General features: G+C 53.3%; 1 protein-coding gene across 3 annotated transcripts in view; it reads right to left on the bottom strand.

Annotated features, from left to right (window-relative positions):
* Positions 1 to 24,973, bottom strand: part of KAZN (kazrin, periplakin interacting protein) — a 94,624-nt gene that overhangs the window by 14,442 nt on the left and 55,209 nt on the right. For 2 of the 3 annotated variants that reach the window (XM_082328820.1, XM_082328822.1), the window contains exon 2: positions 188 to 379. In XM_082328820.1, the coding sequence (XP_082184946.1) occupies positions 188 to 379 (192 nt within the window). Of the gene's footprint in view, positions 1 to 187; positions 380 to 7,085; positions 7,526 to 24,973 lie in introns of those variants that run through there. The other variant, XM_082328821.1, reaches the window with a different exon arrangement.

Here is a 24,973-nt window from a genome sequence, read left to right as displayed (position 1 = left end):
GGGCAGGACAGCGGCGGGGCCCCGGGGAGCACTGCCCTGCGATCAACCCCCCGCCACGTGTACATGGTGAACGCACGCTGCGTAGTCCCATTAAAAGGGACAGCTTTTCCTTTCCTTGTTAATTAACTTCTTGAAACCGGAGGGTCCCGGGGAGAGGTGCAGGAGAAGAGGGACGCGCAGCCCTTACCCTGCAGAGCCTCCTTGGCGCGCGCCAGCTCCTGCTCCTTCTGCGCCAGCTGCACCTTCAGCTCGGTGGCCGAGAGCACCTCCGGCGACTTGCTGCCGTGCGTCTCCTCCAGGTCTTTCGTCAGCATTTCCTTCATTTGCCGGAGCAGGTGAACCTCCTCCTGCAGCTGGGCCACCTCCTCCCGCAGCAGCGCTGGAGGAAGAGGAGACACAATGCAAGGAAGTGACCGACGGCTCCCGGCACAGCCCCGCGCCCCGCTGCAACCTCAACCCCGGGGCGAACGCCGCCGGGACGATCCCCCTGCTTGCAAAACTGCTTTGCACAGCCCAAAACTTGCAGCGGTGCCTGCGGTGCCCCAGGACTGGAGGAAGAGGAGGAGGGACGCAATGGGGAGGCACCGGGTAGGGAAGGGGGAGCCTCCACTGGGTTTTGGTTCCCAGTTTTTGCATTAAAAAAAAAAAAAAAATCAAAAATTGTTAATGTTAATACATAATAGCAGTAATAGCAATAGTAGCAATAGTAATAATAATAGCAATAATAATAATAATAAACCCAAGAACCACCTCCCCATCCAAACCACTCACTAATGGGGTGCTCATATGGCCAGCGTCCAACAGAGGCTGCCGAGCTCCGCTGCACCCCATACGACGCGCTCCAGCTCTGCCTCCAGCCATCCCCGCCTTCAGGGCGTACTCCGCACAATTTACCAAAACCACTCAGACCGGAAAGGGGAAGACGGCACTTTTACCCACGCACCTGAACCTTGCATTTTTCAGATGTACGCCTAGCGACCGCTCTGCCCCGCAAAGCAGCCGCGTCGCGGGAGCATCCCGGCGCACCCCAGCCGGGGTCCCCTCTGCAGCGAGCACTGGAGAAAAGCTCCAGCAACCTCGTTTCCTACGGCTGCACCCTCTCCCTAGCGTAATAAAGTGCTTTTCTGCTATTTCCACATTGCACCCATCGCCCTCCTCTCCCCTCAAAACACCTTTTGGACGTGCGTTGCCACTGCAATCCTCTACACAAGCCAGATACCGCGATCCAAAGTGATTTGTGCAAGCGTGTGAACAGTTTGATTTTGCTTTTCCCCCTCCTTTGAGTGAGAACACGCGGAGAAAACCAGTTACTCATCCAAAGGGGCTTACTGATTTCTCAGATTTACATCACACCCGTGAACATGGGGAGAAAAAAATAAACCCCTCAGCATGCACTCTACAGTTAACAGAAAAATAAAATCGAAATAAAAAATAAACACCCCCTCTCCGAGCTCCTACAGTTGGGCCCTTTCCCCACCGCCACCATGTATCAGCCAGCCTGGGGGACGCCAGCCGGGCATGAAATATAGGGGGTTTTCCCCCTCTTTTTGCCAAGGTCCCCCTGCACGCCACCGCTTGGGAAGCGAGGCGGGGAGGCGACGCCGGCGGCAGGACGGGGAGAGGTGGCTCCCCCCGGCCTGGCCGGCAGCTGCGCCAGGAAGGCATAAAATCTGGTTTGCATACTTGAAATGCTTCCCGTATGAAAACTGGCAAGGCCCCATTCTGTAAATTATTTAGCAATAAAGTCACTAACGAGGAACAGTCGGGCTCCGGGCTGGGGATTTCGGTGCGGTCCAAAGCGCTTGCTTGAAATCCGTGCAAAAAGCAGGAACGAGAGGCGGCCAAGGCCAAAGTCACCTTCCCCTTCCCCGGGGGCTGCCGAAACGCAGCCTTTGGGAAACCGGGGAGGGGGATGCCAGGGACTCGCGTCTGGTGTCATATTTACCGTGCAAAACCCACCCAGCGCCTTCGCCGGCCACGGAAAGCCCCACGTGGCCCCACAAAACACCCGTGGCTGCCGCTAATTACCCATTTTTCCCCACTGATAATTCATTTGCACCTTTTATCGCAAGCTGCTTTGCTCGGGACGTGCAGCGGGCTATTCCCTGGCAACTCATTAACCCGCAGAAGAGGATCCAGGCAGGGCAGCTTGCGCAACGGCCACCGACCCCACGGGATTTCTGAAAATTGCAGCATTTTGGTAGGAACCCCAGAAAATTCCCCCTCCCCGGCAGGGATCCCTCCAGGGACGGGAGAGGGGAAGCAAGGCCAAGGAAGGGCAGCGCGGGGGCAATGCTGCAGCAGAGCGTCCCGGAGGAGTCCTTTGGCACGGCCCAAAAGCAGATTTGCAGCTGTTTCTTACAAAGCTCCTTCCTATAAAGCGCTGCACAACGCAGCTTCCCCGAAACCACGCCATTCCCCTCTGGTCCCGGTTAGAAAACGAGGGGAAAAAAACCCCAACTCAAACGCATTCCTCCTCCGAAGCATGCAGCAAGGCATTTTAATCCCCAACTTAGCACTCAGCTCCCGATGCCGGCAGAAACTACTGAAAGATTAAAATCCAAGATCTATACGAAGCTATAGGTGCAATCTGTAAAGGAGCATGCAGCACCGCGCTCCCCACCCCACCGGCTGCATGTCAAAGCCTACGGAGAAACCTGAATTATTCAACTCAGGATCAGCCAGATATCCGAGCTTCTGTTTTTTATATATTTTTATATATATATATACACACATAAAACAAATTTAAGATATATATACACACACAAAAAAATGGATTGCGCTTTGTAATATACGTTTATTTTTGCAATATATAGCTATTTTGCAATATATAGATTGCAAAGCACAATCCATTTTCTGTATAGAGAGAAAGATATGTATAAAAATTGCAAAGCCCAATCCACGCAGCCAGGGTTTGAGGGGAAAAACCCTACACCTCTTGCTAGGCTCAAACAGCAAAAGACGCGCCCGTCAGCTCTTTCACTACATCGCCAAGTGCTGCGGTCCTTGCTCTCTTCCCAGCTCCCTCCGGGGGCTCCCGCCGATGCCTTCGCCGCAGAAGCCAGGAGCGGGTTTCGAGGCAAGTCAAACCCTCCGCACTCTTCCCAGCAAGTTTTTAAAGGGTTTTCTGGGAAAGAAGCTGGCGTTTCAGGGAAGCAATGGGGATGACGACATCTCCTGCTCTCCTCAGTTTCCTTAGGAAACCACGTAATGCGCAATTTCTTGCGCTCTATCAAGCACCTGCTGCCAGGAGCACTGGGGCTGGACCGAAGCGGCCATCCCATACGCTGCCCTCTCCTGTAATTACCCTCATTCCGTACAGGATTTCCATCCCGCTCCGACATTCCCCTGGGCTCCCCGTCCCCCCCCAGTCCGTCAGCGCTCATCCACCAACTCCGCACCAACACCATTATCCCCCCAACGCCGCTCCCTCGCCCCAGCACCGAGCATCTGCTCGCAATCCCTCTCCTGCAAGCTCCCATCCCATCTTAACCGGCACCTCCCGCTCGAGAGGGTGCTACGGAGAAAGCCCGTTTTCTTTGCATAAATTGCATTAAGAGAACGACTCGGCTCGAGAGGAAAATTTTAACTTCATTTTAAGACGGGGGGAAAAAAAATCCCCGCTGCTGTGCCAAGTTTAAGCACCTAAATAAATGATCCGAAAAGCACCATTTGCAGGCAGCTCTTTGCGATCGTTACAGAAAAGTTCCAATAACCAGGAAAATAGGGCCAATTATTCAGAAACCTCATTTCAGCCTCTCTTTCTTCCACGTACGGACGGCTCGGCGGGGATTTCCATATGCCTTCCTGCGAGCTGGCTGGGTCCGTGCCTCTATCCAAAACCCTGCGGGAGCTGTACGCAGCCCGAAGTGAGCATCAGCCCTCTCCCACGGGGACCGGGGCTCAGCGCCCCGCACGAGGAGGTCCACACGCATCCGCAACACGATGCAAAAAACACAATCCAGAGAACAGAATAATTGAAATTTTTTTTTTTTTTGTAGTTCAACCTTCCAAATATTGGTATATTGGGGTGCAAAGTTAAATTTGCTATTAGGAATCGCCTCCCAAATGCAACAACCCCCCTGCACAACGCTGCCACGGCACGTTTTCCACAGCATTTTTGCCCTTTTTTATTTTTCCCCCCTCTTTTTAACCTTTTTTTGGGGGGTTGTCTGCACACTGTAACTCCTGACCAGCCGGGGCGGGGGGAAGGCGGCACCGCCGGCTCATTCCAGCGCCTTCCCAATCTGCCGCAAGTGGGCAGTGATGAAATTAATGCGATTTAAGCGTTTCCCGGACTAATTGACAAAAACTACCATTCACACCAAAATAATTGGCTGTTAATTATATTTCAGTTGATAGCATTAAACTGCCACGACACTGTCGGATTCTGCATCCTTTACGCTTTAAGCACTGATTAGTGTCAACAGACAATGTAAAGAAGATTTTTTTTTTGGGTTTTGGGGTTTTTTTTAATTGCCGTGACCACCTCCAGACAGCATTTGGGGCTGATGTTTCCACTCTGGTTCCTGCAAATCCCATCTCGGACTCTGCTCGGCAGCAGATCCACTGGCCGTGCAGCAGCAAAGCCTTTTACTGGCCTTGGAACAGGCATCCCTTTAAAAACATCCCTTTAAAAGCCCCTTTTTTTTTTTTCCCCATGTAACTCAGCTGACACAATTGCTGTACACGCGCTTCTGTCTTTGGAGGCTACATATTAAAAATGAATGCAGTATAAACGACAAGGTTTATGTTGGTGAAATCAGGATCTTAGGCGAAAGCTGCATTTTGTGCCGCTTTTGCAAGTTTACCGGCAAGATGGTTTTTGCTTTGCTGGGTGCAAGTCAGGGTTTTTTTTCTTTTTTTATTCAGGACATCAGCAGGAAAACGGCCAAAGACACAAACGTGCCCTGGGCTGCAGCAGCGGCACATCTACAACGGTGGCCAACAGCGGGCAGAGAGAAAAGCCTCGCTTGTGGGCCAAGAGCTTAAAATCAGCAGTGGATCACCCCAAAGGGTGATTTCACAGGCACTGCACAGAGACGCAAACGGGGGAAAAAAAGGGGCGAAATGGGAAAATGCAAAACCTCTCTGCTAACAGCATCACCTCACAGACCCTCAGCTGTCGAGAGCATGGTGCAACCCTTCCTCCCTCCTCCCTCCTGCAGAGCTTTGGCCCAGAATATATCTATCTATTTTTTATATATATATATATATGATATATATATATAAAATATATATATATATAAAATCTATCTATCTATCTCTATTTTTATATATATATATATATATATAAACACAAATATACATGTACATACACCTCTGTCCTGGGATGGGAAACAGAAGGGTCATAGGATGAAGAACATTATTAGAAGAAAACAACGATTCAAGCCCTAGGGACGAGTCCAGCTAGTATTTTAAAGAGCATCTCATCACCTTTGATTATTAAGTAGCTCCCCAGCTTGGAACCCGAGCCCCTGCAGAGAGGTTCACCCAAAGGCTGTTCCCGAGTAGCCGGCACGACGTACGGTTTTCCCCTCTCGGTCCCTCTCTGCAAGGAGGGATCTGGAGGGAAAGCACTAATCGCCAGGCACCGGGCTGGGCGGCAGCCGGGGCAGAGCAGGGAGACCGACCACTGCCACCCCCAGGCGGGCAAGCAGCCAGCCTCTCCACGAAGCACAGGTCACGCTCAAAAAAGCATTGGGCCAGCCCAAAATACACTCGGGTTTGCAAAAAGACCCAGTTACCGCCGCTGCCCGAGACCTACCGCTGCAAAGCCAACGCGTCCAACCTCTCCCTTCGACACCCGGACACCACGATGGACCTGCAGCGGCTCTAAACCGAAGCCCACGCAGCACCGTCTCCTCGCGAGGACAAACACGAGGGCCCGTAATTTGGCCATTCGCACTTTCAGCTGAGTCCCGCTGCCGCGCATCCCGGCTGCATCCCTGGGTACGGCGTCTCCCGCAGCACCGCGGCGCTCCGTGACCTCAGAGGAGCTGCCGGCCACCACCTCTCCCTCCTCGGTGGGCACCGGGGCACTCAGCCACACGCTGCAGAGCCTCTCGGGCTAATAAAGCAAATTCTGGCTCCATACATTCATCTTTTACTTTTAAAGAAGGAAGCTTTAGACTCCATCCCTTGCTACTGCTGCGATGCTGCAAGCAAGCGAGCTGTCACACCTGGGCACAGGTACGGACGCTTCTTAGCAAGTTTGGGTTCAAGTTTTCACCTACCAAGCATAAATCCCTGCAAACACCATCACCGATCATTTCCCAAGTTGGACACCGGCTCGGCCCCGGCGCTTCCATATGCTCACAGCCCCGGGACAGGACCCCCAGTCGCACGCTCGGACCGCGCACCATCAACCAGCGCTCGCACCCAGCTCGCTCGCGGCCATGGGGCAGGACACGCAGAGACCGCCTGCCTGCAAAGTTACCCCCTGTGTCCTGGCACCCCCCCAACACCCCAAAAAAAGGATTATTCCCAGCAAGCCTAAGCCTGCTCGCTCGGCTGCCCCGTCCGCACGCTGGCGGGTCTCTCACAGCAGATGTAAAGAAATAAAACCTGCTATAAACCTCTCGTGCACGCCGGCGGGAGTGGGGGGGGGGCCAGAGAGGTTCAAGGAGGCAGGCTGGAGGTTGCAAAGGCTTTCCAAAGCACACACGGTTTAACAGCAGCCGGCCGGTGGGCTGCGACCTCCGCAGCGGCCCCCGGAGCCGGCCGCCGAGCCCTCCGCGAGCTCCCGGCGCGCTCCAACTTCTCCACGAGACAAAATGGACTACGGGGCGCGGGCAGCCGCCCGCCCACCCTCCCCGCCGCTGCGGGGGAGCCGAAGCCCCTTGGCCCCTGCCCCAAGCTTCGCCCTCGGCGCGGGGGGACAGCACGGCAACCCGCAGCCCCCCTCCTGCGCGGCCCCGGCGAGCTTCGAGGCGCGCTCGCCAGCGGCCCGGCGTTGTTTTGTTTCTCCCAGGAGGAAGCGAGCTACAACGGCACAAAGCAAGCAAGGGAAAGAAACGCACGCCGGGCTGCATCCCCCCCGCGCCGCCACGCAAGACAGCAGGACCCCCGGGGACCCCCCTTACCTGCGTGGGCTAAGCAGGGGCACAGCACCCTGCCCCGACCATCGTCCCCGGCTGCCCCTCGCCGTCCCCAGGGACCCGAACAATAGGCCGGGCGCGGAGCAAAGCCGTGCTCGCAGCGGCACGTCCCCGGTTTGCTCTCCTCCTGCTCCGACTTCATGGCGGGGGACGGCGAGGTCGGGGGTCCCCGGGGTCGGGGGTCCCCGGGTGGGCAGGCTCCTCCCCGGCACGGAAGTACGGCAGGCGCTACCTGTGCCGGGAATTTGACCCCTCGCAGGTCGCCGAATTTCCCCGGCCTGATGTCACGCCAGCAGAGGAGTGGCTTTGCCCGCTGTCGAGCCAAGGTGTGCGGGACGGGGGCCCGGAGCAGGCGAGCGCTCTCCCCGCTGCCCCGGAGCAAAGGGCTGCGCAGGAACCCGGAGCCCGGTCGGTGGCGGAAATGATTCCCGGCTCGCCGGCCATCGCTCCTGCCGCCACCCACCGAGCAGGCGGCAGCGGGTAACGCCGGCGATGTCCCAGCTGCACCGGCTTGGCCACCGCTCTGTTTGCAATACTCAGCCATCACCGGCAGCACAGCGGGGAAACTGAGGCACGAGGAAGGTAACACACCGCAAAGCAGCCCCATCTCTGGCATAGCTACAGCTTGTGCTAGCTGTTCCTTGTGAGGGAAGTAGATGCAACGTTTTTTTTGCCACTGCAATTATTATTTATGTTGTCCAGGCAGGTTGCAATTGCGCGACACCCGTGGCTGCGGGAGCACCGTCGCAGACCGGCCTCACCCTGCAAACCGCCGCGACTGGCCCTGCAGCGAGTAAGGGCAGAGAGGGGGAGCTGGAGGATGGGATGAGCAGGGACGCAGCAAAACCCAGCAAGAAAGTAGGGGCCACTTGCTTTTAAAAGCTGCATAAATGTACACCAGAAAAACCAAACTCTGAAACCCAGCTGTTTTGGGTTCCTTGGGTTGTTTGGGTGTTGCTTTTTTGCAGTGGCCGCTCCCCCAGAGCAGGGACACTTTGCAAGCAGCTCCCAGCCCGCTGCCTGCGCGCACCTCTCGCCCTGCCCAGGAGGGCAAGACTTGCACCAAGTTCAGAAAACACAATCTGAGATGGGAAAAAAAAAAATTAATCACCATATTCTGCTTTCCAACAGTGCCCGGCACGCAAAGCCTCCGCCAGCCACTGCAAATCTGGCTCCCCCACCCTACAGCAGCAGCATCTTAGGCATGGGGAAACTGAGGCACACCCTGCGTGCACTGGCTTTTACATTTTTGGGAAGCCGGTGACAGAGTGCAACCATGGGAGGAGCAAGGCGCCCCTGGCTAGGAAGAGATGCAGCCACGGCCGTCGCATACGCCAAATGAGCTTGGGTCAATAAAACAGGTCCTTACCAGCCCCACGCCCCGCTGCCAGGCATTGCCCCCCTCCCCACTGCTTCCTTGCCAGCGGCTTGCGACCGGGAAGGGAGTTGGTTTTGTTTTGCAACAAGCCGTGGTTCTTATTGCAACAAGCCCCGGTGCATGCAATAGGGTGGCACTGACACTGCTTCATGTTGCTGGCAGCCCGGTGCATGCCGCAGCAGCACCTGCGGCATCGCTGCCGGGGCGTGCAACGCACCCATTGCCCCAACCCCTGCCACCATCAGCCTCGGCTCCTCGGAGCCCACAAAACCTCCGCTCTTGGCCGCTGCGTCACCTCCTATCGCTCCTTGTTTGCACAACTCCCCTCCTCAGGGATCAAGTCGGAGCGCGCCCGCCGGTGCCGACTCAGCTCCCGATGCGGTGGGGATGCCGTGGCAGCCAGAGCAATCCCACACGAGCAAGGAAACACCGCCAGGTTTGGGAGAACCTGCTGATTTAAATCTGCTTTACAAACCAGCACAGTGCAAAGGTAACTGTGCACCTCTTGGATTGATCTGCCACGGCACGGGAAGGTACAGAGCGGCGATGCCCCCAAACCAAAGCAGAGAGAGGAGGTTTTCCACGTCACGGGCGTTGCACAAGCCCCAAGCTCCCCAAAAGCAACTCCTGGGAGCCTCCTCCGACCTGTCACGCTCCTCCCTGGCTGGGCTTGCGTCCTTGCTCGTGCTGACTAATGACGGACCAAGCGGCATTACTCACACCCGCAGCACCCGTCCTCGTCCCCAACGCACGCATGCGGCGGGTGCAGTGCTGCTGCTCTTTAATCCAGCAATGCCGCCTGCAGGGATTCCCTGCAGGAATTTTAATCTTACTCCATTAAAAACCCCATTAGAAGGTGCACGGAAAAAGGGTGCCAGTTAATTAAAAGGCGACGCATGCCTTGGCCGGGTGTGCGCGGTGCAGCCCGGCTCCAAGCGCTGAGCGTGCCCCTGTGTTGGGCAGCAGTTGCGCTTTTGGCTGTGCTTAAATTGGGGCTGGGGTCTGGGTTTCGTCTCTCTGCTTTGGAGCAACCCGTTACTGCGTGCCAGAGGCGGCTGCCGCTGGGAGGGAGGCGATGCGTCCCCTCCGGAGACACCACATGGAGAAGGCATCAGCCCTAACGAGAGCCGGCTTTCCTGGTGTCACAGCACACCTAAGCGGGAGGCTGGGAGGGACGAGGTCGGTAACGGAGCCAGTATCTGAGACTGGGATTTCCACGCGACCCCAGACACCCGTATTTCCGCATGAGGCGGTTTTGCTAATCAGCAAGTAAGCGGCTTCTACAAAAGATTTATCCTTGCCCACGCACGTGGGGTGCTGCTGCACGCAGGATGCCTTGGCCGGGGCTGAGTAAGGGTGCGAGCGGGGCGGAGAGGGGACGCCGGCCCTGCGCCGGGAGGAAGCCGAGGCCGGGGGTATTTTTGTCCACTGAGTCACTTCCCGCGGATCCCGGCGGCCGCCTGTGCAGAGAAGGGGACAGGAGCTGGGTGTCAGGGCAGACGGGTCTGGCCCTTCATCCCAAACCCCGGCGGGGACCCGCTGGCCTCCGTCAGCCCTCCTAGCCGAGACCCTTCTGCAGGGTCAGGGCAGGAGGGACCGTTGCCACCCAAGGCCGACTCAGGAGGTCTCTGCAGATGAGGCAAGAGGGGGCTGAGCCAAACCGGACAGCCTCCGCTCCAGGACAAACCTGCATCTCCGGGTTCCCGGGCTTGCAGATCCCACCAGGGTTATGGCTCTGGAGCTACGGGTGGTCACCACCAAAATCTCCCAACTCCTTCAAGGCTAGGCGGAAAATCCCAACCATCACCAACAAGGGCAGGGGCCACCATCGACTTGCAATAGAGAGTCAAGTTGGGGTCAAGAAGCACTTCAACTTCAGCATCGCCCCTCAAAAAGTTACCCTTCTCCCCAAAACTTCACGGCAGTTGGTGGTTGATTAAATACAGCTTGACCATATGGATGTCAATGGACATTATTGCCCTGAAGGCCCAGGCACCTGCAGTGACTGCTGAATAACCTAAGCCCCGTGAGAATTATCTCTGCAGAAGGTCAGCAATGCATTTATGTACCTCTGGACAGGAGCTGGTCCTTGCAGAGCTGCATTTGACCTGGAGAACAGAGCTGTCCATAAAAACCACACCTCCATCGACTGGAACAGAAAAATCAGGAGACCTTGCACGAGGTTCCTTGTATAAGATCTTGTACAAGGTCTCCTGCACCAAAACGCCATCTACTTCTAGCAAAAGCTGCTAAAACATGTCCCCCGCGCCTGTGGAAACCCCCTTCCCCATCCTCATATCTCACCAAAAAATAAAATAAAAAAAAAAAAAGCAGCAAGGAGATGTTTCGAAACAGAGCTGATTTATTTCCCCCCCCTGCTTTTTCTTTCAAGGAAAACTTTTCTCAGAAATGACACATTTTTGTCAAACATTTCACTCGTGACAAATTGGCGTTGTCACCGAGGAGAGCGCTCGGCTGGGAATTTCGGAGGCACTCCGGGAAGCCTCCGTCTGCTTTTACCGAGTTAAAAATCGACGGCGGCGAGACTGCAAAACGTTAACGCGTAAGGCAAAGGATTAATTAACATAGATCTGGCTCCAAAACCAGAGGCGGTAAGAGTAATTTTCATTCAGGATCTTGGCACTGCTTGGCACCTCCTCCTCCTCCAGCACTGCCGGAGTATTTTAAGCTCCCGAAAATTGCACGTGCATCGCCGAGAGTTTTTGCATTGATCAACTAAAGCCAAAACGGAAAGAAAAATCCCCAAGTGTTTTTTTCCCCGTCCCCACCCAGGCCATACACAGTGACTCTCCCCGTCTTTAAAGCAGCATTGCAAAAGCCGTTTCCAACGTAAAGAGGCAAAGAAGTAAGGAGTAAAGGGCAAACATCATCGTGCCGGTTCCCGTGCTCCCGGTTGCAATCTCATTTGGTACAGTTTCCTGAACTCGTCACGGTTATTTCTGTTGGGTTTTTATTTTATCGTGAGAACTATGGTTGTTATTACAGGCGTTTTATGCCTAACAACTTCTGGCCTCCTTACGATCTTTTCATTCAAATGCTAAACGGCTGTAATGACACTAAGATAATGGCCCGCAAAAATAAACGATACAGATCAGAATAGGGGAAATTTGGTTAAAAAAAAGAAAACAAATAGAAATTATCCATCCTAATTAGCCTTCAGAGAAAGTAACCGGGGAAAGGAAAAAAAAAAAAAAAAGTGTATTCTGGGGAAGGTTGCTTCACCCGGCAGCCAAACCCCAACACAGCCGGCCCTGCTCCATCCCGAGCACCTCCGCATTGGGGAGCGGGTAGAAGGGACCGAAACCCCAATATCCCCATTTCTGAGCTCGTCGCCAGTTTATATTCACGGCACGTACGGGCCACGCACCCCAAACCCCAGGTGCGCCCTTCGCTCGCGGCCCGGGGCGGCACCAGCTCCGTGCTCCTGCCCCACCTGGATCCGGAGGCAAACGTCACCGACTCCCTCCCGCCCTCCCCAGCTTCGCCAGCGCCAACGAGCGCGCGGGGAGGCGAGGGACGCGCCGACAGCCTGTCGTTTGCAGCCGGGGAGGGGACAGGACGCGGCCGGCCACCGGCTTGGGTATCGATCGGCGAAACGTGGGCTCTCCGAGAGCTTTGAACCGCTGAACCCCACCAGAATCAATATTTTCCTTTTTAAAATAACGCTGGGGGGAAAAGCACATCTAATATAGATTCAGTGTTATTCTGGGTTTTACATTATTCATTGAACCTCATCCCGTGTCATGCTGCAGCGAATATATTACCATATATGATGACAAAGAAATTACACAACTCCTGCAAATATACGATAAAGCGGCAGCCCGGGCTGCTAAAACAGCCTGCTCGATTGGCAGCCTCTCATTAGCAACATGTAATTAAGTTGCCATACATTGAGGTTGTGCCTGTGCCACCAGCCACTTTATGGTGAAAGAGGAGAATAATAAATCAAAATACGAATATATCGAACAGCAAGAAAACCCAGGGCTGCGTGGCCGGTCTCAAACTTTTGGAAGCATTTTCTGGTCGAGGTTTGCAAAGCCTTATCTCGCCCGCTGCGCAGCCGGGAACGTCACCGCAAGGCCACCGAGGGCCATCACGTCCCCAGGGCCAGCCCGCTCAGCCCGCCCGAGCAGGGAACAGGCTGCATGCTCAGAAATAACAGGGGGGAAAAAAAAAAAAAGCCGCCTCCCAGGAGAGGTTAATAATTTATCCCGATGTAAAAACGTGCTCCCATTCCTAAAAATCCCTTTGCATCCTCAACGACATGCATGATTTTAATGGGGCTGAAGGTAAGCAACTTGCCTTGGAATTTGGACGCTATCTTTACTAACCAGATGTTACTGCCTTTTTCTGATTTTTTCAGAGCTGCACTTTAGCTTCCAGAGAGTTTCAAATAAGCAATTCTAATCATCCCTCTTCACGAAGCACTCCAGCAATACATGCACGCGTATTAGGGAATCCAGTACAGAAAACATCCTTTTACGACACCTACTGCCAGCCAAGCTGCTGCCCACGCAACCCACCGCATTTATCGACACGAAAAGCACTTACCCAGAACCCATTTCTCTCCCCCCAAACCTGCCGCTCACCGGGCGCGGAGGCGCGGGACCGGGAGGTTGGGCAGAGACCACCCGCATCCCGCTCACGTCCCCATCCGCGCCTCCAGCGGCCCCAAAGCTGCAAGGAACCAACGTTTCACCTCCTAACGTTTTTGGGGCCCCGTGCAGCGGTCCGATACATATTTGGGAGCAGATGAGACGCACCAACGGAGCTGGAAACGTGCATCACGCCGGCACCTTCTTTGCCACTGGTGAAGCTGGCAAAGCACAAACCTCTCCTTGCTGTGCCCTTGGTTGTGCCCAACATCCCAACGGCTATTCAACTAGGACCACAAAAAGCAACAAGGTTCGTACCTGCACATCAATAATAAAGACTCAAAATGACGCTACAGGACAATTTTTGGTGGCTGGCGGGAATTGCAAATAAAAAAAAAAAACCGCTCGGCTTTGCAAGGCAGGTTAGGAAAGCCCGGGGGGGCTGCACGGATCAATGACCCCATGTGCCCGGACATAGCCTGTTCCCCTCCCATCCACTGCGTGTATCAACAGAATATTTATAAATCAATTGAAAGCAATTAATCAGCTCGAGGAAGATAAGGGATAATGAAGAAAAGAGATTAGCTGGCGATGCACAAACAGAGCTCCTCTGGGGAGGAACCGCTGTGGTTGGAAGCCTCCCCTGCAAAGCCTATTAGCTCCACTTAAAAAAGAAATTTAGAAAAGGCAACCTGAATAATTAAAAGGAAGAGTTAATGGTTCATGCTAACAGATTATAAAAACCCGTGGCAGCCGTGTTTGTTAACCAACGTGGCCCACCGACAAGAGGACCTGCAGGACAGCCATCGCCCCGTGCTGCGGAGGGCTGCTGGGCTGGGGCTGCATCCCCGAAGCCCCACAGCCGCCCCGGACCGCGGGCGCCGGAGCCGCGGCTGGAGCCAGGGAGGCTGGCGCAGGCGCCGTGAGCCGCACGGGGCCGACGCTGCCGCCCCGCTGGGTTCGTTTATGTGACCCACCCCTCCTAGCTGCGTTATAAATAACGGAGAAATGACCCCAGGACTCGAGGGGAAGCCTCCAGGGATATACAGCCTAATATTACCCATGCGACATATCCCACGGTAGCCTTCCAATCACCAACCTCCTCCATGTCAGCAACGCCGGTACTAAATATACTGTCATTTCGCTGGCCGACTGAAAACTTCACCTCTGGGCAGAGCAGCCAACAGTCCCATTTTCTCTAAGTTTTCCTACCAATTTTTCCATCCTAATCCTTTCACCCCAAACTTTGGAGAGCGTCAGGACTTTCCTTGGCCCTATTTCTACCATCAGTTACGTATTTCACAGCCACAGAGGATGCTAACACCAAGGCTGGGCTTAATCCAGACTGCAGGACCAGCATCACCACGATGGCGCTACCACTTTTCACCAATATTTACACCCCTGCGCTGCTCCGAGGGGGGATCACAAGCTACCATTTTGTTGGAGGAGCACCCAAAAACACCCCGTCCCCCAGCTGGGACCTCCATCCTACGGGAACGTTCCCAGGGATGCCTACAAGAAACTTGCCCAAATCCGTGCTGCAGGATCCCACCCGAGAGCTGACACCCGGGTGGGCATCTTAACAAGAAAGGGCTCAGAAAGAGCCGTCTGTTCCGAGGACTAAAGGCAGCATTTCAGTACAATACTCGCCTTTTTCAAGTAACACTCGACAAAATTGCCAGGTCAGGGCTGAAGCCCACGTTTTGCGGAGGGGAAGGAGAGAAAGCATCTCCCCGTCTTACTCGCCAACTTACGAGGTAGCAATTTAACCTTCAAGGAAGAGCTCAAACTCATTTAGTAACAGCCCTTATCTACAGGCTGGGGGCAGAATAATTCTACCGAGAACAATATATAATAGATAAAAATAACTGCACTGCAGTAAGGAGACGGATAGCACGGTGCAGGGCAGTACCGAGCAGCTTTCTCCCTGCTAAAGCAGCCCATCACTTTAACGGCAAGTTACCAGCCGACAGCAGGAAAACTGCCCCCAGTTCTGATGTTTAAGGGGCTAATGTCCTTATGGCTAATGTAAAAACCTCGCGCTTGTCTCGGCGGGCGTGAATTCGCAGGCTGAGCCCACGTCGCGCGTGGCTGGGATGCTCCCCAGCAGCCCCGCTGCATCCCTGCTCCCGCGTCTGCAGCCCATCACTGTGAAGTGACTCAGAGCCCCGCTTCCAAAAGCTTTTTTCTTTTTTTAAATAAAAAATAAAAATAAACCTGAAGATCTTTCCAAGTTCCTAAGCAGCGAGGGAGACGTATTTTATTTATGTGCCACTTAACGAACTTCCAAACTATGTTTATTAAAACTTCCTTCGCAGCAAAGCTTGCCTTTCCCTGCCAGGAGGCGTAGGACAAAAATACAACACCTGAAGGTTTTCAACCATTTTCTTCCCCAAAACTTTACCACCACACTAAATATCACGGCACGCTTGACTGCAATGAAATGAATATACCCCTGCACCATAAAAAGACCAGACCGACCCCAAATCGGCAGCGGCAGGCTGAAAATGGGGAGCCAAACCCCGACTGCTACCAAAAACGTGCTTTTTTCCAAAATACCCGCAGCGTTACTCGATGGGAGCGTTGTGGCGGGCAGCCTAACACCGCCCCTTGCACATGTATCTTACGCGCATGCACTAAGGCAGAAAAAGCGATTTAAAGCTTAGAGGGCTGCACTTGGTGCCTGCCTGGAATTAAATAACGCACTAGGTTGCAAAGTTAATAAAAGTGACAGCCTTTTATTAATCTTAGCTCGCCCCGCAGCGCGTGGAGCTGGCAGGCAGCCGCTCCCACGAAGGTATCGGCGCTTTGCGCCAGGCAGACCCAGGGCTGGGAAAATAACATATAAGAAAAATTTTAAACAAAATAAAAATCAAAAAGGAGCGGCAGAGGCCACAGAAGATGCACGCCAATGCTGGCAGCAGAAGCCCAGCTTCTGGCAGCACCAGGTTGGAGCCCGGGACTGGATCCTCATGGAATGAGCTCAGTGTCAAGACCGCTGGGGAGACCACTCCTGCTAGGGTGGAAAATTGCATCCCGGAGAAGGCAGGCGTGCGAGGAAGCAGAGCAACCCAGCTAAGCAGAGAAAAACCTCCTATTTTTTATTTCCAACCAGATGAAGCAAAAAAAAGTGATGCTTTCTGGAGGAAGCCATGCTCTGAAGTGTTTTATCTGGACACGCAGAAAGCCCAGGGAGGCCGAGCATCGCAATTCCTCTGGCGACAAAGTGCCAGGGGAGCCCGGAGCGGCCGAGGACGTGGAGCTCCAGGAACACACGGCATTTGCACCCGCTCCCGATGGACGCAAACGCTGCACCGTGGCTGGAAAAAGGCAGCCGAGGGCTCGGTTTGATTTTTAAATTGCATTTAATACATTTCAAAGCTCCCCAGGAGGCATCCAGTGCTTAGTTAAGGTTACAGGTGGATGTGCTACAACCCTTGATGCCTTTTCTATTTTAACGGGTCCTGCTGCCCTTGCACGGGATGGTGGCCAGGGGACGGCAACCACGGGGAGGGATCCTGGCTCCGACGTGACATCCTTGATACTCCCAGCATCAGGGCTCGGGAAGAAGGAGGGGCACCGGGAAGAGAGGTGGAACAGGAGTTTATGGAGGGAGTAAAGACGAAAAAGAGGAGAGAGATTATTGGAGCAAGATGTGCAACAACGGGAGCTGCCAATTTTCATTTCTTCATCACAAGTCTCACAGTAATTACAGGGTTTGGGTTGTGTTTTGGTTTGGGTTTGTTTTTTATTTTGATTTTGTTTTTTTTTTTCCCCCTCCCAAGCTTCAGTTTCTTAACTCAAATGGACCCTTGAAAATCTTAGCTTTCAGCTTATAAATAAAAGTTCACAACCCCGCTTTTCGTGCAAAAGACTTCTGCCTTTCCCTCCCACCCATGTCCTCCACAGGCTCAGAGAGCAAAGCAAATAAAAGGAACCCTTATCTCTTCCAAATATACTTTATAACCTCAGCCATGATTTCCGAATAGCTAGAGTTAGAAAATGAAAAGAGTAATAAATGATCCTAGGAGACAGGTACCCAAGAAGCAATCGTATTAACTCAAAACTAAATGCAATCAAGAATAATAATTCAAGTACGGGTTTTCAGCACCTTACTCGAGCAAGACAAAAAAGATGATGTTTCCTGCTGTTTACTCGCATAAAGGCTTCGATGTCGTGCACCTTTTCTACGCTGCCCTCGCAGGACCTCTCCCGAGCTGTGCCCAGCACTGGGCACCGCCCCAGAAAAAATATTGTTGTACTGAAAAGATCAGGCCAATAATAACAAAAAAACCTGACCAGGGCCAACTTGGGGATTTGGAGGGGAAAAATACGCCATGAAGGAGCAAATGCAATGCATCTAACTGGGTGCAAGCAACGGCACGTGGGAAAAAGACGCCCAGCTCTGTTTGCAAGATGCATCAGGCGCGGGGTGTTTGCAGGGGGGGATGAAAGAAGGAGGCGTTTCTGGGAGAGCCCAGCTGCGTGCACGGACCGGCACCAAAGCCCGGAGCGACCCGCGCGATAGCGTCGGCGAGCGGGAATTCAGCCGGGTTAGACCCATGGCTTAGGTGGCTGTGCCCTAAACCCTCAGCACGGTAAATCAGGGTTTCCGTGGATGACTCGGAGCCCGGAGCAGTCCCCTGGAGCCAGGGATGTGCTTGTCACCCAACGATGGCTCCACGATTAGGTTTAAAACTAGAAAAATTAAAGAAATAACTGGTCATTCACACACCGGACACACCCCCCCAACACACAGCTCAACCAAAAGCTCTCAAAGACTCAAAATTGTTCAAAGCTATTTGTTTCCTTAGTAAGATAGGGAGGTTTTTAATATTTCAGCTGCTTTATGCCTTATGCGTGCTGGGACAGGACGCGGGCCAAGGCCCTTCTCCCAGGGGCTGCCTGCGAGACCAGAAGAAAAAAAAGTATCTAAAAATCAGGCTGGGTGAAAGGGTCGCCATCCGACAGCTCAATATTTCCAAATATAAAAGCCTCGGGCAATGCTTCAAATACCCAACTAAGAGGCATTAGGAGAGGCACCGCGGAGCATGGCCCCTACCTTCGCCAAGCTTAGCCGTGTTTGGTAACCGCTCTTTTCACCAATTCCCCCCCTGCTACACTGCAGAAATTATTAAAAAAAACAAAACAAAACCAAAAACCACCCCTTTGTTTTCCTGAGCGAGATTCACCCTCGCATCACAGACCCCGCAGGATTACAAATATTTGATGCAATCAGAAAGAAAACAAAACCGTCCCGAAATGACAACTGAGAGGGAAACAATCTGGGAAGTTTTAACCTTCAAAATCTGTCTCTTAATTCTGGTTGCGATTTCTGCAGGCGAGGGAGGAGAAAAACACAACCCAAGTGGTGTCTGCTGCGTTACAAAGGCAACTTTCGATGGGATTTTAAAATAACATGACTACGCTATAGTTAATGCTATTAAAATTCAAAGTACAAAGACAACCGATAATCCCAGCTGGTTCCTGGGACAAGAATCAAAGCATGCAACGCGCAGCTATCCAGCGCTGCTCGCTGCTATCGATTTCCTTTTATTGGAAGGGGAAAAAAAAAAAAGTGAATGGTCAACAGGGAAACCAAAACCTCTTTAGTAACCCAGCCTGCCCACTCGCATTCAACGCCAGCAGCTCAGCAAGCGAAAAGAAAACCGCTGGCAAACTCTGCACTAAGTTTCCAAAGTTAAAAACAACAACCAAAAAAGATTTGGAAGCAAAGTCATTCCCCCAGGCTGCTGAACCTGCCCGGGCACGGATTTATGTGCCTGGGAGAGCTGCAGACCAGCAGCAGGGCACGTCCCGGAGCAAAGCACGGACCAGGCTCATCCCAGGGGCTGGGAAGCAGCGGAGCAGATGAAGAACAGCCCCAGAGCATCCATGGCAAGGCACGGCCTATAAACGCGACAGTATTTCCATCTAAAAATCTTGAACCTGCAGCACTGCCCCGAGAGCAAACGCTTTTGACGCCTGAAGTCCCAAACTCGCACACTGTTCTGCACCTCCACGTTGCTGCACCCGTAGATCAGGCTCCGCACGTGCAGGAGCCACCGAGGGATCATTTAAGAGATAACACGCAGAAACAGTCACTTGTATTTATATAGGGTTTGGGTTTTGGTTTTCTTTTTTAAACACAGGGCCAAATACAAGCTTGATTTTATACCAATTGATCCTATAGCCAGAGATTTTACTCTGTTCTTCAGCTACTTGCAAAATCCTCCCGAAAGATTGCTGGGAGTTGTACAGGATTAGATTGTTTAGTGAGCCAGTTATAATCTCTCCGATAAGAGGAGCTGATCTAGGTGGAGAGGCATTGGCTATTTGCAAATAAAAGTTATCTCCAAAGCGTGGCAGAGAGCTATTATTTGATCCAACTCCAGCCAGGGAAGGAGAGCAGGCCTCCCAGGGGAATTCGGCAAAGGCAGCTTTTGCAGGCATCGGCAGCCCTAAGCACCGCAGAGAAAGTCGAAACGCAGCCCTAGAAACACATGGCGGGACCTGCACACTGGGAGTTTTGGGGACAGACACCTGGAAATTGGGTGTTCTGTGCCCATGGTTAATTATATGGGGAAAAGCACCTATAAGCCGTACCAGCCCGGCCCACCGGCACAGTTAAAACGTTATAAAATCCCTTTCTTATTGGAAATACCCAGCTGGCTGGCCAGAAGGCAGCCGGTCCCCGCTGGCAGCTCCCTGGGGCGGAGGCTGCGGTCCCAGCCGCCCGCCTGGGGCTCGGGGAGGGCTGGAAACGCAGGCTGCCCTCCGGAGAGATCCCCGGGGAGCCGAGCTCAGCTCCACGGCATCACCAGCGACATCTCCAGCGATAACCAGTCCAAAAGAAACTCCCCCCACCTTCGCAGCTATAAATAGGGTAGGACTGGATGGTATCTGTGATGCTTAACGTAGTTATTTCGGTTAAGTCACCCTTGGGAATTGCAACCGTGACTCTTCTGCTGCTGGAAAATTATCTGCAATTAATAAAACATTTTTTTTAAAGTATTTTTTGCTCTTTAGATCTAGGGTCACAAATGAAGCTGCCTGGAGCAATTTGTTTCCTTAAGCGTGGATGAGGAAGGGCCAGCACCACACAAATCACTCCTCGACTTTAAATGAGATTACGAGCGGGTGCAAAAGAATGGGGGTTGTCCCCAAGCCAGCTTTTCCCTGGAAATTGCATGTTCGGGAGCAGGTTCCTTTCTGCCCTCCTTAGCGGCCGTTGTTATTTGGGCTCAATCAATAGCACCAGGTCCCAGTTACACCTTCGAGGGGATTTTTTAAGTCTTAAATACCCCGTAACAGTAACACGAGCAGATTTACACACAGGAGTATCTCTCCAAATGCCTGGAGGAACTGTGTTTCGGGAGGAAAAGGGGGCTTTTGGGGGGATATTCATATTTTAAGGACTGCTGCGACTTGAGGACCAGACAGCCAGCATCTGCTCCAGCCACTTCTCACGCCTCTGCTCTGCCATCACAGCATTGGAAGGGCGGAAAAACGGATCAAAAGAACCGTGCGGGGAAAAGAATGAGTTTGGGTTGTGCCGGTGGCACGAGATGCAAGTACGGAACGAAGGAGGGCCAGAGGAGCCCACAGCAATAGAGGGGGGATATAACGCACGCCATACAATTGCACGGGCACCCGAGGCCACGCTGCGCGCAGCCCACGCTGACGCCGTGCAGCCCCGCGTTTACCCTGCCCCGCTCCGAGGGACAGGTCAGGGCATCGCCCCTTGCCCAGCCCGACCCCGAGCCGCATCCCCAGCCCCCGGGGACCAGCTCAGCCCCCCTCCAGCCGAGGAAGGGATCCTCCTTGCGCTTACACCAGCTTCGCCTCCGCTCAGCTCCCGCCGGCAAGGTGCTCGCTGGTTCATACCCATGCAAATGAAAAGGGCACCCACTAACAAAGCGCTCGGAGGAGATCCTGCTACACCCCCCTAAAAGAAAAGCATCACAGCCCGGGGTGCAACCCTACCAAGCCACTGGCTCTGGGCTTGTCACCTCCTATTTACCCTACATCTCTGCTCGCTTGCCGCATTGTGGGGCTGCCACCCGCAGAAGAGCACTCGGCTGCACAACCACTAAATGTACGGTCAGCAGCAAACAGCCCCTGCCCTGCAAAACCATGAAACCGCCTTAAAAAAAAATCCCAAGAGTAAAAACGTACATACCGAGTTTCTTTTCCCTGCTACCAGGCTTTTGAGCACACCTGATTTTTGAGAAAAGATACGGGGAAACACAGAGGAACTGACAAACGCGTTGCAAACAGTGAAGCACCGCGTTCCCGGGCACTCACGGGCACAGACATACAGCGCGCTTTCCGAGAAAAAACAGCTTTTCAGCAGGGGCTGCAACCAGGTTTTTCAAAAATATTATCCTAACTCAAACACAACCCTTCTATTTTTTTTGATAAAAAAGATAACTATGTAATGATGCCACGGCCCTGAATACTCCCAACAGCCTCACTGAATGGCAGGGTATGTTGGCATGCAAATATGAATTAAAAAACTCATTTTTATGTAACCAAGGGTTTTTTGGGAAACAAATAACAGTGCCTGCTCTGAAGAAGCAATAGCGGGACATAAAAATAAGCCAACCGCTGGGCCCTCAGCGCCGGTATCCTTCAGAGCGAGCGCACAACGCGGGATTAGGGGCGACAGAGGAAGGCAGCAGCAAACCCCGCGAGGGGAAGCACGCCGGCCGAGATGGACAGCCCCGAGATCCCGGCCAAAATATTTTATGAAGCAGCTGTGCGTTAACAACAACGCAGAGAATCACCCCGGCTTCCAGCCTGAACCCCAACCACTCACGTACGACATTTCCCTGGCTGCGTAACCGCCACAAAGCCTATTATCTTCCATGCCAGTTGTTGAAGTGCCATGAGGGCAACTGAAATGAGAGGCTAAATTCTCCTATACACACCATTTCAATAATTACAGCCCCTTTATATTCAGCAATACACAGCAAGGGAAGGACAGGGGAGGCTGCCAGGCTGACGAACGGGATGCCCAGGCCCTCCAAGGGCTGCAAATTGATTGTTTCCCCCCCTCATCTTTTACAGACCAATTCCTTCTTGCTCCTTTAACAGCTCCTTGAGCAGAGCTTTCCTCCATTTGGGGAGAAACGCCGATCACCGGTACGATGGAGATACGCACCTCCGCCACGCCGGGGGGATTTCATAAGCTGGCATAAACCATGCATAATATTGCCTCGGTTGTGCAGGACTTTACAGCCTGCTGCAGGCTGCGATCGCTACCCCCGCTCGCCCGCGTCCACCGGCCCCCGCAGGTCCTGCGCCACAAGCGATGCTCCACGGAGGCTGCGCTTCCCAAGCCCTCTCCATCTTCCAGAGGGGTTCCCAAGAATAATTTAATGCAGTCTAATGCACTCTTTTACCGAGGGAGGCCTTTTTAATTTGTGTAATTCGAAATCAAAAGCACGTTTTAAATTAACGCCCAAAACAAGCGGGAGGGGAGAAGGAAGCATACTCCAAAAAAATTATATTTGCAAGAGATAATTCCACACATGAACATCCTCAGTCATCTCCCCATCCCTCAGTTCTCCCTCTAACCTGTCCCCAAAGCTGCCAACAGTAACTTCAAAGCCAAACCCCGTTTTCAACTGGAAACGCACGGACCGGTCCCCAGGGAGCCGCAGGAGGCGGCTCAGCCGCAGGGCAGCCGGGATGCTCAGCCCCAGCCGACACGTCCCCGGGGCTGGGCGCGTCCCCTCTCCGCTCAGGGATCACCAGCCCCAAAACGACCACCCCACCTTTCTGCAGGTATGAACGTACATATTGCCTCGACTGCACCTGCCCCCAGAAAATGCCGAGGACCAAAACTCGCCCTTCGCAAGGCAGCATCGCTCCTGCTCGGCAGAACTACGCAAGGACAGGACGCTTGGTGCTCCTCAGCATACCAAGACATGCAACATCCCAGAAATAACAAGCCAAGGAGGATGCGGGGACCCGGGGAACACGCCGTCTAACCAGATTAAGCTCCAAAATCATCTCCCCCGACACAGCAATGCAGCAGTTCTCCCCAGAGTGGCCGGGGCACTAAAGACGCAAGCCCAGACCTGATTTCTCTCCATCCAACAGACCCCTGGCATTTATCTTTGCTGCCTGAAGACCTGCTGACATCCAGAGGATCTCACCACAAACCAGTGTCAGGCAGGGCTCGGCTGACGCGGGCCCTCCTGCAGCCGAGCAGCACTAACTCCCCCCTAAACGAACGGCACCAAAATCCAGGCCGAAAAGTGCCATTTCAGAAACGCTGCGATCCTGGGCTTTTCAGCTCCAGCATCCCACATGAAAGAGAGGAATTTCCCTCCCAGTGAATAGCGGTTTTTACATTCTTTGGCAACGGCATTACCATTAGCAAACACAATCTGTATTTCTGCCTCGCTCATTTGTTTGCCAAGCGCATTTAAAAAGGAATATTTTATCCACCACGAGATAAACGCCGGAGGCTTCGCCTCCCGATGTAAGCGACCGTGCACAAGTTTCGCTGCAGGCGAGAGCCCTGTTCCCGCAGAAGGCCACCTCGAGGAACCCCACCTGAATAAATCCCATCTGCAAAAGGCATCTGAACAGCTTAACGCGAGGACGGGGGGTCGAGGAGGTGTCACCCCAGCCACCGCCTCTGCCGACAGCATCCCAGCCCCTCTTCTGACCCAGAATAAAACGCGGGGGGGAATAAGAAGGGGGAAATTGAGCCGCACCAGAGCATGGTGACAAAGCCATGTTGGATCACGGACAGAGAAGGTAAACCCTTCTGGGTCCCCAAACCCAGGACTGCCACCTGCAACGCTGCTTCAGCAGGCACCGGGCCCCCGCCGGCTCATGAAACTTTCCCAATTTCTGCCTTTCTATAGGTTTGGCCTAAGCTCAAGTCTGCTTCCTAGAAGCAATAACATTGGGTTTAAACTAAGCCATTTTCAGATTATGGCCCAGTTCATTTTCCTAGGGTATCATTTAAATGACAAGACTCCCTTAAAACACAAAAAATGGACATTTGTGGTTCCAAAGAATTTTTTTTCCCCCCTCAGTGATCTGCATATCAAATACACTTCATTTATGAAAAAAGGAGATGGAAGAAAGGGCTTGTTTGACTTATTTTCTTTTTCCTTTAACCCAGCAAGCTCCTGCAGGCCAGCCAAGCCTTCCCAGCATCGCCGGGGCAGCAGGAGCGATGCTCCCAGCCCTCGGGCAGAGCAGCTCCCGCTGCAGCCTGCCTGGGAACCGCCAAATTATTGCAGCACCTGCATAAGAACCCGGCTTATACTCTCCTCTAAGCAGGGTCTAACAGGAGCCAAAATCGAGACATATCCCTAACCTGCAAGCAGAGGCTGCTCTGAACACACATGGGAAGGGATCTGCGAGGAAAGGAGCCGCCACCATGCAAAGCACCATCACCCAGCCCCAGCACACTTAAAAGGCCTCTTTTTTTTTTTTCCCCCTATATGTTTTATTTAAGTTTTTTTTTTCCTGCTTCCTGGCTGCGCTCTGCTCCGACAGCCAGGACAGCACATGCTCCCGCGCAAAACTCCTCCAAACCCACACCAGGGGCTACTGCTGCGAGAAAGAGCAGCTCAAGCGGCTGCCGGGAGTCCCAGCAAGGGAAAAGGCACCCCAGGCGATGCACACACCCAACACCAGCTCTCCCCTTTTTTCCAGAGCACCCCCAGCAGCCCCATACCCAGGCTGGGGGGCCAGCCAGGAACTGCTGGGAAGCTCCCCAATCCCACCGGCAATTCCCGCAGCCATCCGGTCCCACCTTTCATTTCCAGCTCAACCTTTACCCTCTTTACTTAGCTTCCAAGTTCAGTTGAAGACATTATCCTAATTACAATTAGCTCTGGCACTGC

The sequence above is a fragment of the Platalea leucorodia genome (genome assembly GCF_965183815.1).
Source record: "Platalea leucorodia genome assembly, chromosome: 17".
Lineage (NCBI taxonomy): Eukaryota > Metazoa > Chordata > Aves > Pelecaniformes > Threskiornithidae > Platalea > Platalea leucorodia.
This window is presented reverse-complemented; position numbering and strand designations above follow the sequence as displayed.